Consider the following 17093-nt stretch of genomic DNA (forward strand, 5'->3'; position numbering starts at 1 on the left):
TTTTTCAATTATACCACCCAGAATAGCGAATGAAAGGATGAGGAATGCAAGTAAAAGGGCAATGATTGTTTGTCTGTAAAGCAGGCAAAACAAGTAGTGTCTCTTCACTAACTTCCACAAATGGGGACTCTAAGATGTTTTAAACAGTGTATTCCGTTGCTGGAGGTATGTGTCAAGTTCCATTATCCAAGTGACCCAGCTCAAGTTGAATTTCTTCAACATCAGCTTTCAGTTCCATCTCCTCCCTAACATAACTAGGAATTCCCAAGATCTTGAGTTATTTTTTATGGTTTCTTGCAGGCTTAATTGTACTTGATAAGAGCTGCGGTGTCAGGTTGTTTGCAGTGGGTGTCGCTTTTTATGTCCTTACAGTTGCTGCCATAAAATACTTGAATCCAGGATCCTGTAAACTTACTGCTTGCTAACTTTGTGGGGATTGTCTATTTGTTTTTTCTTCTCTTTTGTTAGGAAGAGCCTGGATTTGATTGAGTCTCTGTTACGACTGGCAGAAGTGGGGCAGTATGAGCAGGTGAAGCAGCTCTTCAGTTTTCCTATCAAGCATTGCCCAGATATGCTGGTATTGGCCTTACTGCAGATCAACACGTCCTGGCACACCTTGCGCCATGAACTCATCTCCACCCTCATGCCAATTTTCCTTGGCAACCATCCCAACTCAGCCATCATTTTGCACTATGCATGGCATGGACAGGTAAGGATTTTCACTGTAGTCTGTTCTTGTAACTTGAAAGCTTGTTAAATGGGTTGAACGCTTACAACAATGTTTGTATTGGTTTATGAACTGGTGAGTTTAAAACCCAAGGGGTAAATGATCCATGGTTTATGCAAAGTAATGGGATGCCTCTACCCTGACTTGAAACAAACTGTTATGGTTTGGTTTTCAATAATATTCACTGAGAAAATATTCCTGGAAAAGTACAGAGGCCCAAGTTAAGTTTGGCTTTTTACATCTTTAGCTTTAAACAAAGTTGACCACAGTTTTATTTTAAGAAAAAAGAAAAAAATGGAAAACCAAACAACCCAAAAGAAATTCCCAAATCCCTCACAACAGCATCACCTACCCTGCCCCCTCAACTCTCAACCTCACACATTTAAAGTGTAAAAACTTGAAGTAGTAAGAGGTGAGAAAGTTTAAACCAAAATAATCTCCTTTGTACTTGCCAAAAAGATGAAAGCTATTCTAGACACGAGGAAATTACCTGCTCCATAAGTTTTCAGAGTCTGGGTGTTTTCTGAAAACTTAGGACTGACTGCTGGGCTTTTTCAAGGAGAGCTTCCATATAGAGATATGGTAGCAGTGTATGCAAATCCCATACTTCTAATGGATGTTTTTTTTGGTGTGGCCTTCATCATTGTGTGCACTACTAGTTAAATGAAGAGAAATCATGTGAAGTTCAAAGTGGAGGAAGTCTCTGGGGTTGGAGAAAATCTATTAGCAAACATGTTTCCCTGTTCATCTAGAGTAGAGTTAATGGCAAGAAGCTTGACCTCTGAGGTCTTGCTGTGAATGTTTTATATTTTCTTGATGGAAGTCTCTAAATTGAAGGATGGGGGGTAGAGTAGATGTGAAGTGCTTTTTGCATGTGGTCTTGAAATGGCAGAAGAGGCAATTTTTCCACAGGGTAGGTCTGAAATCAGGGCACTGAATGATGATTGCCATGGGACATGGTGCCATTACATGACACTTTTCCTTTAAACAAAACCCTCTTGCTGCCATAAAAATGTTACTGGTGCTGTATTTTGAAATTGCCCCTTTATGAGCAATTATCTAGATACTGTGTTTTCCTTTTTAAAGGTGTGGTACTGAATTTTCACTTCAGGACATCCTGTCAGGCACAACATTTTGTAAATATTTGTGTAGTCTAAAAGTGATTTGCTATGATAGAGAGGAATTGGTCCTGGACAGTGGTAGGAAAGAGCTGGGGATGTATGTTAGATACATACATACCACTTGCAGTCAGCTACATCATTTACTTGTAGCTCCTGGGTGGTTCAGTTTTGCATAGAAAGAGTTTAAATCAGAAACAAGTTCTGAAGCTAAAGAGTAAATATGTTTGTATGTTAAGGTTTTTAGTTGTAAAATACCCTGTTGAATGTTCACATAATAGATCCTTTTACTAGAATCATGAAGTACAATCCTAATTTAATTCTCCTCAGGGTCAGTCTCCTTCAATTCGTCAGCTTATCATGCATGCCATGGCAGAATGGTACATGAGAGGGGAGCAGTATGACCAGGCAAAATTGTCACGTATTCTTGATGTGGCGCAAGACTTGAAGGTGAGCTTTTCAAAATACTGCCTTTTTTTTTTGTCTGGTGCCTTATGCAGACTTGCTCATCTTTTAACAAAAGCTAAGCTTAACTTAGACTAATTTAGTAAGGATTACATTCTTTAGGCATGTTTGAATTTATTTGTGGCTGCTGTCCCTCATCAAAAAAAAAAGCCTACGTTCATGTGACTTAAAGTACTCTTCAGCTGAGTTGTGGTATCTGACTCCAGATGCTTCCAGCCTGTCCTATTGTGAGCCCAAGACATTGTACTTGGCATTTGCAGTGGGATTGGTTATCATGGCTTAGCTGACAAGTACTTTGGGAAGCAGCACAGCAGAACTGCTTGCTGTGTGAATGTAGTGTGAATCCAGGAAGAGCTTTGACTGTTTTAACCTTGAATATTATTGAAATGAGAATGTAGGAAATGTCAGATGTTTGTGTGAAGGTGGCACTGCTAAACATAATGGAATGGGGATTTATTGAGAATGCCTCTAGTTCTTAGATTTTATACATTGACAAAAGACTGGAAGTTATGACTAACTTCTTTGGGGCCTTTATTGCTTCCTAAAGTTAGGTGCAAAATAATTGGGTGTCTCAAAGTGCAAGAGCACCAGCTGCTGCTTGAAGTCAGTTTTGTTGTAGCAACTGCAGTGTTCAGAGATGATCTCTTGGAGCAGATATATTCCAAGTATCTCTGAAGTGGTTGAGGTCTGTTTGCAGGAAAATGCTAGGTTTTTCTGCTTAGCTTTGTAGCGATATCACTTTGGTATCTCTTGACCACTTGCTGGTGGTTTTTCATATCACAGAGGAATTTAAAACTGTCAGCACAAGGTCACTTCAAAGAAGGTGAAGTCACGATTTCAAATCAGAGCTCTTGCTTATTTGTCTCACAAACAAGCTGTAAGTGAAGTTGATAGTACCAGTCTTTGTTGACAAAGAAAGCATAGCAGCATGTCATAATAAGACCTCTACTAAAACATGTATGGGAACTAGAAAGAAAAGAAAGGAGAAAGGGTATCTGTGTGTCTTCACTAGTAGTCTTCTGATTTTCTTTCTTTAGGCCTTGTCAATGCTGCTAAATGGTACTCCATTTGCCTTTGTTATTGACCTTGCTGCACTTGCCTCTCGACGGGAATACCTCAAACTTGACAAATGGCTCACAGATAAAATTCGGGAGCATGGGGTAAAGCAGGATTTTTCTCTTTATTTTTTTACTCTTGTCAGTGACTAACTTAAGTCACTTTAACAATTTTCTAAGTAGCGTTAAAGTTGTCAAAAGTGTCCATAGTCTGATAGTTCAACTTTTTTACTGAACTATAGTAGCTTAGTGCAATTCTTTCCATGGTGCAATTGCCAAGTTTGAAATAGTGTCTTGGATGTGGTTTGGGAGATTAAGATAACTTTTTTCCCTCAGGAACCTTTCATCCAGGCCTGTATGACTTTCTTAAAGAGAAGATGTCCATCTATCCTGGGTGGCCTTGCTCCAGAAAAGGATCAGCCCAAAAGTGCTCAGCTTCCTCCAGAAACCTTGGCAACTATGTTGGCTTGTCTGCAAGCTTGTGCTGGGTAAGAATTACATTGCTTATGCTGTAAGAGTAATCCATTTGCAGCTGGCTTTCTGTCACAGCTGGTTTGGAGTTTCATGTGGAGGATGGGGTTAATGAGGGTGTATAAACTTGCAGGGATAGCTGCAGGAGTACATTTAATTTTGCATTGAAGCTTCTGTTGTAGGCTAGATCACAAGAGCTTGAGGATTGTCTTTATCATCAAACAGGTGAGCTGATCTTGGTGACTGGAGGCTGTCTGGTTAGTCAGATAATCAGTTGTTAATGACTAGATAGATGTAGAGCTGTAATTCAGACAAAGGAATCCAGGCCATGGCTACAGAATGGGATAGCATCTTGGAAAACAGTGGCTTTATAACAGATTTTGTGATTGTGTTAACCAAATGTTTCTGTGTGGTAACTGCTTTGGCACAAAGGACTTATGCCATCCTTATGTGTAGGAGAAAAGTGGGGAATGGTGATTGTGTAATTAAAACTGAAACTAGATGTGTGTAACTTCTTTTGTCTTTGAGACTCAAAGTAGTCAAAGATGGAAAATACTGAACATCTGCAGATCAGATTGTTTAGCTGAAGTCAAAAGAAAAGGGTTTGGATTTGAGAGCTGCTAGAGGCAGGGGTAGGATACAGGGCTGATGGAAACTGCAGTTGGACAAATTAGTCTTTAAATGCTATATACACACATAGTAAATGTGACTGAAAGTTGTAAAACATCTGTGGTGTTGTTTCTTAGTGCTGTCAGATCAAAGTGTGTTGAACTGCAGCAATATTTCAGAGGTAATGAGAGGCAACATAGTGCAATGTGTGAGCCTGAGTGACTGGAAGCTGGAGATGGGGCTTGTTGTGCTGCTACATTTTGGCACCAAATGAGGCTGGCATGTCCAAGTGTGTTACATAATTTGGGGTTTATAGTGTGTCCTTTGGCTTAACCAGTGTGGTCTTGAAAGTGATAAGAAACATCTTTAAAGGTACCCAGGATGATTCATGGCTCTCATGTAGATAGTAGGAAATTTGTACCAACACAGGGTTCCAATAGTGAGTATTGGACCTGAAAGAGAAGGTGAGGTACCTGTAAGATTTTAGGAGAAAAGAAAAGATTTCCTGTTTTCCGCTGGAACCTCTGCAATTGAAGTTCAAAGGCTGTTTCTAAAATAAAATGATCTAGCACATGTTTTGGTCAGAAACGATAGCTCTTAATTTTCAAGTCAAAGCGCATCTTTTAAGACTGTAGTTCTCAAATGAACTTATATTCCTTCTTTTGCATGCTGCAGTGTCTGTGTTTTAGAGGTTAAATAGTTAACTGTAGATTTGAATTGCATCTAATGTCATTGTGTTCTGAATTTTAATGTGTTACCGAGTTTTATTTATTCCATTAATTCCAAACGCCACTAGTTCTCTACTGGCACAATTCTCACAGCCTGTGGTTTCTTTTTATAGCTACTTTTATTCCCTTTTATACAAGAATGTGACCTACTTGCAGTCATTTTCTATTAGTTATTCTCTTTGAGCTTTAGAAAGAAAAAGCTTGGATTTCTTTCAGGAAGCAATTGCTTTGATTAGCTTAGGTTTCAGTCACAAATGGAAGCAGGCATTGTAAAGACTAGCAGGTTAAAATCACAGTAAATATGAAATACATTTGGGAGGGTAGTTGCATTTCACTAGCTGAAGCCTGCATCTCCTAAATCTGTTGGTATAGGAGCCTGCTCTTTAATTAGGCTGTAGTTAGTTCTTGTCTTGTTTTGTGACCTGGGAGACACTTTTTTTTTAGCCACCAGGTCTCTGCATGTTCTGAGACTTATTTTTGGTGCAGCTTGTTTATCACTGGTGAGCGCTGCAGTTGTGGCATCATGTAACAGTGAGTCTTCAAAAAGAAATCAGTGTTCCTTCTATTACTGAGTGTTTTTACAGTGAAGTCAGGCTTGGTTGCAGGCACCACAGGCTGACCAACCATGTAATTTATTAACAAAGTGCTTATGAGAAGTCCTTCCCTCGTGGAGCTGCAGTGAGTTGAGAGGGCAGCAGTGCCTTCTCCACATGATGATGTCCAAGGGTGTCAGTGTGGGGAATGGTCGTTTCTTATCAGTCCTTGTCTCAAGCAGGGAAGGGGCTTCAGTGTACCTGTGCCTCAGGAATGAAAAGACTTGTTCCCACTTTGTAAGAAAGTGTTTGGGGGGAAAAAAGAGTAAGAGAAATGAACATGTGATTCCAGCAAGCTGGAACTTTCCTTACAGTGGCAGTTTTGTTGCTCTAGACTCTGGTCCCTGGCTCTCAGCCCTCCAACTTAATTTGCCTGAAATGCAGACTGGGTTCTTTTGTGGGTTTTGGGTTTGTTGGTTGGTTGGTTTGGGATTTTGGTTTGGTTGCATGTTTGCAACTTGATACAGCAGTGTGTCTCTTGACATGATAAAAAAGTTAACCTTAAGTCTGCCTAGATGGTGGGACAAAACATTAGTGGTTCTTTCCAAAGCACAAATGGCCTAACCAGTCACCATAAATATCCAACTCAGGGATTGTAAGTCTGTCTTTGTCCTCATTCTGAGCTGCCATATTATCTATCTACAGCAAGTTGGAATTAGTTTTGCAAAAGCATGTTGTAGTATTTAAGCATAAAGACTGCAAATTTAACCCCCCAAAAAGGAGGAGGGCAAAAGACAGAGGTTGGTAACCACATGTGAACTGTAGACTCCCCTGACCCATTCCATGGCTGACTGAAGTGCTCTATGGTCTTGAAATGCCTCCTGCATCAGAAGAAATCCTGTGGTGCATTTCATCTGGTCATGCATACATTTAAATGTTGAGATTTCTGAGAGTGGCTCAGGTGAGGGAAAATACATACTGTAGATACTGACTCTACTGTGTGCCAAGCTCAGAGCTCTGTCTTCAGGTCTGGTTGCACTTTCTGAAAAAGAAATCTCTTTGGGGTTTTTTTAAAAATAGATTTCTGATTGCATTTCCATACATTCCCCCCAAGGCCGTTTGTTTTGAAGTGTTTGAAGCAAGGCTCAAAGGATGTTAAGAAAGGATGAGAGTGTAAAGGAGAGGACGTTAAGAGTGTAAAGGAGCCAGTTTGTGAAACAGTTATAAACATGTCCATTGCCCTGTATAGAAACCTGGTCACCCATGGTACCCCCCAGATTCCCATCTCTCATGGGGGGAATTTTCCCCACACTCCATAGTGGATCACTGACTCTGGAGAACAGCTGGCTGCCCTTAACTAATTCTGTGTGTCCCATAACAGGATACCTGCCAAAGCTGAAGGCTAATCTTCACTTCTTCTGCCTTAATCACCAGCATGGTTCCTTTGTTCTTTTTCCCCTCATCCTAAGAGTTGAGCAGTAAAAGCTTGTGGAAATTGAATTGAAATGAGGGATATTCAGACCATGTTAACAGGACAACCAAGTTGTATTAGGATAGTTGCTCCATTGCAGGAAGGAATCTGCAGCTTTAGCTGTCTTCACCAAAGAGGTATAACTAAAGTTCAGGAAAGCATAAATAATTTGCTGTTTTTCCCAAAAGGAAAATGTTAGTATTCTGTTATTATGTCTGTGGTTAGGTAAGTCAGCAACAGAGCTGGCTTTCCTTCCAGTTTGGGAACCTGGCAGTCATACATGGAACACTTTGGAAAGAGGTACTGGCTGCTCTGGGTTGTGCAATGACTTTGTGCCTAAGTTTGAGTTTTCTGATGGTTTTTGGTTATATTTTCCTTGAATAGTTAAATTTCCTGTCTCTGTTTGGGTTTAGTGCCCGTGTGTGAAGCACGTCTTTCAGTCTGTAGACAGATGAGTTTTAGTGAAGCAGGTGGTGGTATTTACCTCTTCTTTTTCTGTCTGTCAGTACATAGCCCATGTATCTCATCTTTTAGAGAGACCTTGTGTGTAATGAGATTCAGAATGAGAGTAACCATAAATGGTGAAGTTTTGGTACAGGAAGAAGCCTTGAGGGGCAGATGTGAACGAGGGATCACAGAATCACTATCTGTATTTTAATTCCTGAGGCTAAGCTGCTATATAGCCCTTAATGTGGACAGCAGCAGACAAAGGCTCTTCCAGGAGCCATGTGGTCCTTATCCCAGCCTTCTGTAAGCCCTTACTTGCTGGTGTAACTGTAAAGGAGTATTTGGATCATCAAAAACAAAGTAATAGTCTATTGGAGATTGTTGTAGATATTTAAATATAACTGTTTCTCTTGAGAAATTATCTAAGGCAAATTTTTCTAATAACAAAATGTAGCTTGTGCTGGGGTTTTGCAGCTTCTTTTTGTGAAATATGGCCTCAATTTCTCTAGGAAAATCAAATAAGTTAATGGCCTTATTTTTGTGAATGTTCCATGGCTCAGTGCTGTCCTTCCCCATCCCAGGAGTGTTTCTCAGGAGCTGTCAGAGACCATCCTCACCATGGTAGCAAACTGCAGTAATGTCATGAACAAGGCTCGGCAGCCCCCGCCTGGAGTCATGCCCAAGGGACGCCCGCCCAGCGCCAGCAGCTTGGATGCCATCTCTCCTGTGCAGGTACCACAGTCACATGCTGCATTTGCAGAAGGTGCTGTTGATTTAGTGCTAGTTCTGCTATACTAGTTGAGCTCTTTCTGCAGGACTAAGTCAAACATCATCTGGCTCACGTAGTTTTGTGCTTGCATGTCTTGATAGCTTGCTTGTAACTAGAGAATGATGGCTGAGGGATGTAGTTCAGAACTGTCTTTGACTTCACTGATGTCTGTAAGAAGTAACTGTGAAGTATTATAGGATGGGAGCACTGAGGAGGGACAGATATTTGGTTTACTTTGAATAACTGAGGCTTTCTTTTAAAGTGCTAAAATTTACTAGGACTTCTGAGAATTAAGCACTGCCTTTGAACCTGATGTGTCTTGTTTGTAGCTTCACGGGCCAAGCCACAGTGCTAGAGCATAAGGACTTGTTATAACTGGGGCTCTTCAGCTCTCAACTGAACTGCTCTTTTAAAAACAAGGTACATTTCAGTTAATCCCTGCCACTCATCATCCCTTCCTCCTCTGGGAGCAACACATTACAGACAGGTTTTGCTTCTAGCAATTACATTCAATGGCAGATTTTTAACTGGTGAAAAGTATTTCACATTAAATAGTGACAGTTCAGCATTTAAGAATGACTGAATTGTCAGTAGATTATGTAAACTAAATGCAGACAATGGTTTTCTTGTGAATTGTTGCTTCATTGAAGTTGTTCATCAGATGTACCAAATATCTTGGCATCCTGCTACAAATAACTCATATGAACAAACAGCAGCAATTTTTACTCTGTCATCATGTTGACTTCTGGGTAGATAATACCATTTTCTGCTGTTCCTAGTCAGTTCTTTAACTTACTGCTTTGGCAAACTGTATTGTGCCTTCCCTCCTATTCATAAACCAGGTCTTAATGTTTTTTATTGTAGACTTCATTCAGGTATTTAGCTGTGAAAAGTTGGTGTAGTCGCGTCCTTCAGACAGTCAAAAATACTCAAGTTTGAAATGAAACAGCTTTCTAAGTCATGAGGTGGGGTCTGAGGTTGCAAACTGCAGAGTATAAACTACTCTAGTACAAAAATCTGCAAGTAGAAGTAAATGCTACTTATTGTAAGCATTTACTGTTGTGTTACACTCAGCTACAGACTGTGGAACAGTCAGGCTTTCTGTAGAACCTGTGAGAGAATAGGATTTCATGAGATTGCAGAAGAAAAATAAGAGTGCATTCTGTAGACAAACTGATCTTTTGGGTGACTTCAGAATTTACAGTAACCATGCAGAAGAGCTTTTCTCAAAAATGTTTTGATATGTAGCCGTCTTTGTACAAAACATGGCAAAAATCATCTGGGTTGTGGTTTATGGATATCTGTATAATCTTCCTTTCTTCATTCAGATCGACTCGCTTGCAGGAATGGCCTCTCTTAGTTTAGGTGGCTCAGCTGCTCCCCACACCCAGAGCATGCAAGGCTTCCCTCCAAACCTGGGCTCTGCGTTCAGCACTCCTCAGTCACCAGCAAAAGCCTTCCCACCTCTTTCCACCCAAAACCAGACAACCGGTTTCAGTGGCATCGGAGGGCTTTCCTCACAGCTTCCAGGTACTGCTCTTCGGTGGAGTGCTTTGTTTGTGACATGGCACAGCTAAGGCACTGTTGTTGCTGTGGTTGGAAATACTGAATGTGACAGCCCACCCCTTAAGGGAGGGTTGGGTGCTTCCTTCCCTTTAAGAGTGGGAAGTCACACTGGACAAACAGCTGTGTCATAGGGAAGGGAGTTACACTCTGATATGGAGTGAGGAGCCCTCACTCCTGGGTCATTGCTGAAACAGTACTTCAGAATGTTGGAGCCGCAATAGGTAAGAGATTTGAGTCAAGAGGATGAGTGTTTTGACAAATATAGCAGCCTTATTTTAGGTTGGGACAGAGATTAAGAACTGCTTATGTTAAAACTGCTTGATATTAGACAGCAATGAGGCTATAAAACTCAGTTCTTGGAAATGACAAGTGCTAGGAGGAGTGGTAAGTGGATACTGTGAGGATGCAATGAGATGACCAATTGCTTGTTTTCAGTAAGTGGTCTTACTACAGGCTTGCTTTTCAGTAGGTGGTCTTACTACGGGTAGCCTGACTGGCATAGGAACTGGAGCCCTGGGCCTTCCTGCAGTGAACAATGACCCATTCGTGCAAAGGAAGCTGAGCACATCTGGACTGAACCAGCCTACATTCCAGCAGAGTAAGATGAAACCTTGTAAGTGGTAGTGTTGTCTGTGGCTGTGAAGTGTGACTGTGGTCTGCAGTTAATCTGTGTTTCCTTCAGGGGAAGCTTGGATCTGTAGGTGGTAAATGTTAAAAGTGTGGCTCTTGTATTATTATATTAGTCTGGAAAAGGTGCTTCCAAACATGTATCCTAATAGCTTGCCAAATGTCTGGGGGTGGGAGGATGTTAAAAAAGGACCCATTAGCATAAAAATATAATGTGCTGTGGATTTGCATAGTGTTTGTATTACAGCGTCCTGAGTGGGTCGCTGGAGGTGAGAGAGAGACGAGAATCTTGTTTCTTGATCAGAAGGCTGGATTTATTGATATATATGATACATTATGACTATACTAAATAGAATAAAGAGAGAAGTTGCAGATGCTTGCTAGGCTAAGAAGAAAGAAAGAATCTATAACAAAGTTGTGTCCAGGGACTCTGTCCCTAGCTTGCACTTGTGATTGGCACTTAATTATAAACATGGGAACATGAGCCAATCAAGGTGCATCCCATTGCATTCCACAGCAGCGGATAACAATTGTTTACATTCTCTTTCTGGGGGCCCTCAGCTTCCCAGAAAATGCAGAAATCTGAAAGAAAGGATTTCTGTGAAAAAATGTCTGCGACACGTTTGTCCTTTTTCTGCTGTACTGTGTTTTGAACAAAAGTGTTGTCCTGCTCTGTATTTGCGAGGTACCAGGGTGTTTTTTGTTCTGTTTATAACAAGGTTAAATCTGGGTAAGGAGCTGTTGCAGCAGAGAACTTGACAGGTGAAGCAGTGAAATAGACTGCAACGTTGGATACAAATAAGACAAAAAGCTGGTGGAAAGATAGTTTTTGAAAGGAATAATCAGGTTCATAACACTAAGCCATTATCCTTAAATGATTTATGCCTCTGCAGCATGCTCACAGTGAGATGCTGAAGCAGTCAAATGCACAGGAAGCACAGCCATATGCTAAACCTTCCACATTGATGTTACAGAGGAGCCATTTGCAATAACAGCAGTTACATGTCTCTACAGATGGACAGTGGAGGTGGCTGTAATCACCATTGCTTTATATTCTGGGTCTTGAGCATTCAATAGATACTTGTTGGAAGCTCACTGGCTGGCCTGAAAGTTTGTGTGGAAGTTTGTGTGCATGTTCGTGTTGTGTGGCATGCTTTATTGTAGACTGTTCTGCATTCAGTTATTTAGTTGTCGGCTGAGGTTAGCTTGGGATGCACTGGGTTCTAGGAGTAGAGCACTGTGAGGTTAATGCTATCTTAGGATGCAGTTTTTTTAATTAATATAGCATATTGAAAACAGGTTTTTAAATAGCAGTTCCTGTCTGCTGGGAAGGTTAAATATCCTGCTCTTCAGAAGAACTAGCAGTTTTTTATAGATTGGTGGAAGAGTTGAAAAGGACTAAGTGAAATCCTGACTGTCTGAAGTTGTTCTGAGTATGATACCTGTTACTTTTTTTTAACAGCTGACTTATCTCAGGTGTGGCCAGAGGCTAATCAGCACTTTAGCAAAGAAATAGATGATGAGGCAAACAGCTACTTCCAGCGTATTTACAACCATCCACCACACCCAACCATGTCTGTGGACGAGGTGAGTTCCCTTCTGTAGCAGTTACAGCACCTGTCCAGAAACTGGCAATAAAGTGGATCATAATTATTCCTTCATGTATTACTTTTAGTGGGAAATAATAAAGGGCTCGTGGTGGATGCTGTAGCATTGCTTTTTTGCTTGGTTGAAGTTGTTTTCACAGTGAGCTTGCAGTTGTTCATTACATTCAGCTTTGACTTGTCTGGATTGAAGATTTCAGATGTCTAATTAACACTCCCAAAATGCTGCTAAGTGGGAAGGGTTCTGTGTGGTGTGCAAGCTTTTTTGTTTAAAATAAGTGCTAAAGAGTGCCTTTAAATAGTCTGTATAAATTATCTTAAATGTATTTGGTTTTAAACTATGTAAAAATGACTACAAGATCTAGATACATAAAAGTGTCACAAGTTCTACCTTCGGAGCTTTTGATAATTATTTTTGTTAGTCTCTATGAGAGTAATTATTGGTCTGATGTACTTACTCTTTGAAGTACTTCAAGTTTACTTTAATATATTTGCACAGTCATAAATTATGGAAGACACAACATTAATTTTAATTTTTCTAATTTGAAAGTAATGGCGTAGGCGGTCACAAAAAAGTTTTGTGTGAAGACAGTTGCTTAAAAGGGAACTAAAGTCCGAAGAGGAAGCTGGTTGTAGTGATGTAGTGTCTGCTGTCTAAAATGAAGCAGTTACTTGTGGTTGTGGTAGCACAACATACCTTAGTAGTTGCAAACACTCATGAAACATGAACATGGGAAAGGGCTGAAATAAAGCAAATCTGTTGCTGACAATTCCCAATTTCTTTGCAGGTCTTGGAAATGCTGCAGAGGTTTAAGGACTCCAACATTAAACGGGAACGAGAAGTGTTTAACTGTATGCTGAGGAACTTGTTTGAGGAATATCGGTTCTTCCCGCAGTACCCAGACAAGGAGCTGCACATCACAGCCTGTCTCTTCGGGGGCATCATCGAGAAAGGACTGGTTACTTACATGGCACTGGGCCTGGCCCTGCGCTATGTTCTTGAAGCCTTACGAAAGCCTTTTGCATCCAAAATGTACTATTTTGGTATTGCTGCACTAGATAGATTTAAAAATAGGTGAGTGTGGGTTTGGTACACTTCTAATAGTGCCTGAATTGTCTTATGAGCCTTGAACCTGCTCTAATCGTGCAGTACAAGATTGCTCAGCTTTGGGATTTCTTCAAAGGTACACCGATTTGAAACAATGTGTGAATGTGCTAGTTATAGGGTGACCTTTCTAAATCAAAATGTTCAGTGTGATACCTGTATAAATGTGGGACAAACTGAGATGCTGAAATTACTTAGACTCTATGAAAATCAGTGATGTTGAGTTAGATGAAGTAACTAACAGCTTGTTAGACATGGGGTGAATGTAATTACTCTTCACAGATGCTTTCCAGTGGAGTTCCATTTGCACTGTTCATTACTGAAGGATTGAGTGAGAGATGAGCTCTAGAATTTTGCTTTTACACAGAAAAGTATGACTAAGTAATCTCAGAAAAAGTTCTTTCTCAAAACTTCTTATGAATTGCAGATAGAGAAGATTCTGGGTGTGAGGTGTGCTCTGGTTTGCTGTTTAAAATGCATTGAACCAGACTAGCAATAACTTACCCAGTAATCTTGAAGCAAACACTGGATATAAATGCAATTGTGTACTAGGTCAGAAGTATAGAGATGTAGGAAAAGGTGAGTTGCTGTGAATAAATCTTGTGCTTTAATGTTAAATTAATTATTTAAAAATAGATTGCAACAAAAATTATTTTGTAGGAAATGCTTTCTTTATAGCACATCTGCTGTAAGGAGTCCAGAAGTAATTCTGTGGTGCAGAATGGGAATGACACACATGATAGTAGTTGTTTCTCTCTAATACTGTTTGTGATGTGGGCTTATGCTTCTGACTAATGCATGTTTTGTCTTACAGATTGAAGGACTATCCCCAGTATTGTCAGCACTTGGCTTCTATTAGTCACTTTATACAGTTCCCACATCATTTACAGGAGGTGAGTGTGTCTGTAAGCAGCACTAACTTTCTATGATGTTAAATTCTTTAGAGCAAATTTGTGTTTTCCTTTGGAAAAGCAGTCTCATCTGTGGTGATTTTAGACCATGTTACATCCACAGAATCAAATGCCTTTTCTTAAAGGTTTTGCTCTTGGGTGGGGTGGGCAGGTGAAGGTGCCTTTGCTTCCATAAATCTGTTTGCATTGTTTATGTTGAAACAGCTACCTGAATGTAACTGCATAATCAACCAATGCATGCATGTCCATACATGAAACTTTTAAAGTGCCTCAGTGTATTCATATTCCAGTCCCTTAAAGATTTGGAGTTTTAGTGTAAAATTGAGGTCATTCAACTGGCTTTATGCACTTTCATACTTAGACCTGATAAAATAATCCAGGAAAAATTTCTTTCCTGAAGGTCTGAGAGCCATGGGACTACCTGGTTGTCCAAAACAGTGTTCATCACATGGTGTCTGCCTTGAATGTGCTTTATTGGTAGAAATATAGAAAAACTGATCCCAGTGGCAGAGCGTAAGAGCATGAGCTAATTAAGGAAAAATGTTTGGCTCACCATTAAGGTAGAGGCTTCACCCGAAGCTGCAAAGTCCAGTAGCAGGCTTGGTTTCACTAACAGCTTTTAGACTGTACCCCTTAAATGACAGTCTGATTTTTCCAGTTCGTGGGGAAATGTATAGCAGTGGGGGAGAAACTAATTTTCTACTATGGAACTATTTCAGAAGATCTAAAAGTTGGCTATTTCTGAACTGTGGTTTTGCTTATTAATGGTTAGCTGCAGAGTCCTTGCAGAAGTTTCTTACCTGCTTTGTAGCCTGCTTCTTGATATTCACACATTGTTCTTAGGCTCTTTCTCCTCTTTTGTTCTGCTGTTCTAGGCTTGGAGGGATAGAGATGGAGTTTTTGGAGTTTAGGTACTGCTCTGTGAAATATTAAGCATGTTAGGTCTCGTGATGCTTGACATCAGTTTGTTGAGGCCAGAGGCAGAGCTTGAGGCTCCTCTGTAATAAGAAAGTCTATAGTGACAGGATGTGCTTTATCAGGATATACAATTGTATTTAGAGATTCCTTTATGGCAAGACTGTCAGATATTTTAATGATTGTTAGCAAACCTTTATAGTGCTCATGCTGAAAATCAGCCTATAGATCTGTTGCTGCATGTGAAATTTTGTATGTGCTTGTTCTCCCTATTTTAGTACATAGAGTATGGACAGCAATCCAGAGATCCTCCTGTGAAGATGCAGGGTTCAATCACCACCCCTGGAAGTATTGCACTTGCCCAGGCTCAGGCCCAGGCCCAGGTTCCAGCAAAAGCTCCTCTTGCTGGCCAAGTCAGCACTATAGTGACCACCTCCACCACCACCACCGTGGCAAAAACCATTACCATCACCCGACCAACTGGAGTCAGCTTCAAGAAAGATGTGCCGGTGAGCTTTGTGTCATGGTGCCCTTCCCAGAGGGGCAGATGCTGCTCTGGACCAAGTACATACAGACTGAATCTGTTTTAATTTGTGTACTACAGATTTTCAAACTGTGATCCTTATTTTTGATTTAAAACATACAACCTTTTAAAGTATGGCCAACATTTTTGTAGAGAGAAGGTGTTTTTCGTCATCAAACCCCCCAATTACTTTGGGGTCAAGTTGAAATGTGTTCTTGAGACTGTAATTATAAAGACAATTACAGGAACATCATTTCTCTTAATGACTTGCAACAAGACTCTTAAAATAGTTGGCAGCTTCTATTCTGCTTGGGACTTAAGAACACTTACTGCACCCATGTGACACAGTTCTAACTGCATTAGGTTTTTCATGTCTTTGGTACTTGTGTAAACAACTCTGAAGCTTGTCAGAGTTATTACAGGGTTGGCAGATAGATAGAATTGGCTATTGCACAGAAAGTCTTTCTGCCTGGGACTTCTTTGACTAGGTCTCTGTAAAGAAGGCAAAAGCCAAACACAGTTGAAAGTGTGAACACACTTGGGGGGACAGTCTTTAGTGTAGCTATTAATGTCTTTCACACCTGATAACATAATGTAGAAACTTGTTACTTTGAGGTATTTGTTTTCCCATTTAAACTCCAGTCAGGATTGATACTGAAAACTGCATCACCTTTTCCCTTAATTGCAATGTACCAGGTGCTAAACCCTGGGGTCCAGACCTGCAGCTACAGGGACCAGGATCACACTCTGTTGACTTAAGCTGGCAGCTAAGAATGAGAACCTGGTCTCAGGATGAACCTCTGGGATTTCTCCTTCCCAAATCAGCACTGAAGTGCTCCTGGAGCCTCCCTGCTGTGTTAAGTGCTGCTCCCTATTGTGTTATGATTTTTCTCCAAGCTATATTTGTACACAGGCTTAGAGGCCTAAAGGGTACCATTGCAGTGGCACCTATTCTATGTGCATGTAGAGGCTTTTTCTGCAGCAGCATTCTTCTGCTGAGTATTGATCATCATTTTTAGAATAAAAAAAATCACTTGACTCCTTCAGACTGCTGCTGAAAATGAATCTGAGACAGTAGATGTCCCCTGATAAAGCTCAATTCTATTTTTGCTTGACAGAACAGAGCAAAAGTTTATTTTGATGTCACCTCTAGGTATTGTTTATGCTTAACTTCTTGTTCTCTTTCCAGCCTTCCATTAATACTACCAACATTGATACGCTGTTAGTAGCAACAGATCAGACAGAGAGGATTGTGGAACCTCCAGAGAATGTCCAGGAAAAAATTGCTTTCATCTTCAATAATCTGTCTCAGTCAAATATGACACAGAAGGCAAGTATGAAAGAATACTAGTAAAAATAATTTTTATACTCTTAATCATTTTTTATATATTCATTTTTAAGTGTGGGCTGATGATACTTCTACAAAATTCTAACTTGAAAAACTTCAGG

General features: G+C 40.4%; 1 protein-coding gene and 1 non-coding gene across 5 annotated transcripts in view; both read left to right on the forward strand.

The window, feature by feature from the left end:
- CNOT1 (CCR4-NOT transcription complex subunit 1) overlaps positions 1-17093 on the forward strand; it is a 57647-nt gene that overhangs the window by 17614 nt on the left and 22940 nt on the right. The window contains exons 13-24 of one of the 4 annotated variants that reach the window (XM_058813564.1): positions 469-709; positions 2176-2295; positions 3348-3470; positions 3702-3853; positions 8206-8356; positions 9722-9923; positions 10426-10572; positions 12049-12173; positions 12979-13265; positions 14110-14188; positions 15400-15630; positions 16834-16974. In XM_058813564.1, the coding sequence (XP_058669547.1) occupies positions 469-709; positions 2176-2295; positions 3348-3470; positions 3702-3853; positions 8206-8356; positions 9722-9923; positions 10426-10572; positions 12049-12173; positions 12979-13265; positions 14110-14188; positions 15400-15630; positions 16834-16974 (1999 nt within the window). The remainder of the gene's footprint in view (positions 1-468; positions 710-2175; positions 2296-3347; positions 3471-3701; positions 3854-8205; positions 8357-9721; positions 9924-10425; positions 10573-12048; positions 12174-12978; positions 13266-14109; positions 14189-15399; positions 15631-16833; positions 16975-17093) is intronic. The other 3 variants (XM_058813566.1, XM_058813565.1, XM_058813567.1) reach the window with 3 other exon arrangements.
- On the forward strand, positions 8686-8821 carry LOC131563713 (small nucleolar RNA SNORA50). The gene has a single exon (XR_009275319.1). It is a non-coding gene; the product is annotated as a small nucleolar RNA SNORA50 (small nucleolar RNA).

The sequence above is a fragment of the Ammospiza caudacuta genome, chromosome 13, assembly GCF_027887145.1.
Source record: "Ammospiza caudacuta isolate bAmmCau1 chromosome 13, bAmmCau1.pri, whole genome shotgun sequence".
Taxonomy (NCBI): domain Eukaryota; kingdom Metazoa; phylum Chordata; class Aves; order Passeriformes; family Passerellidae; genus Ammospiza; species Ammospiza caudacuta.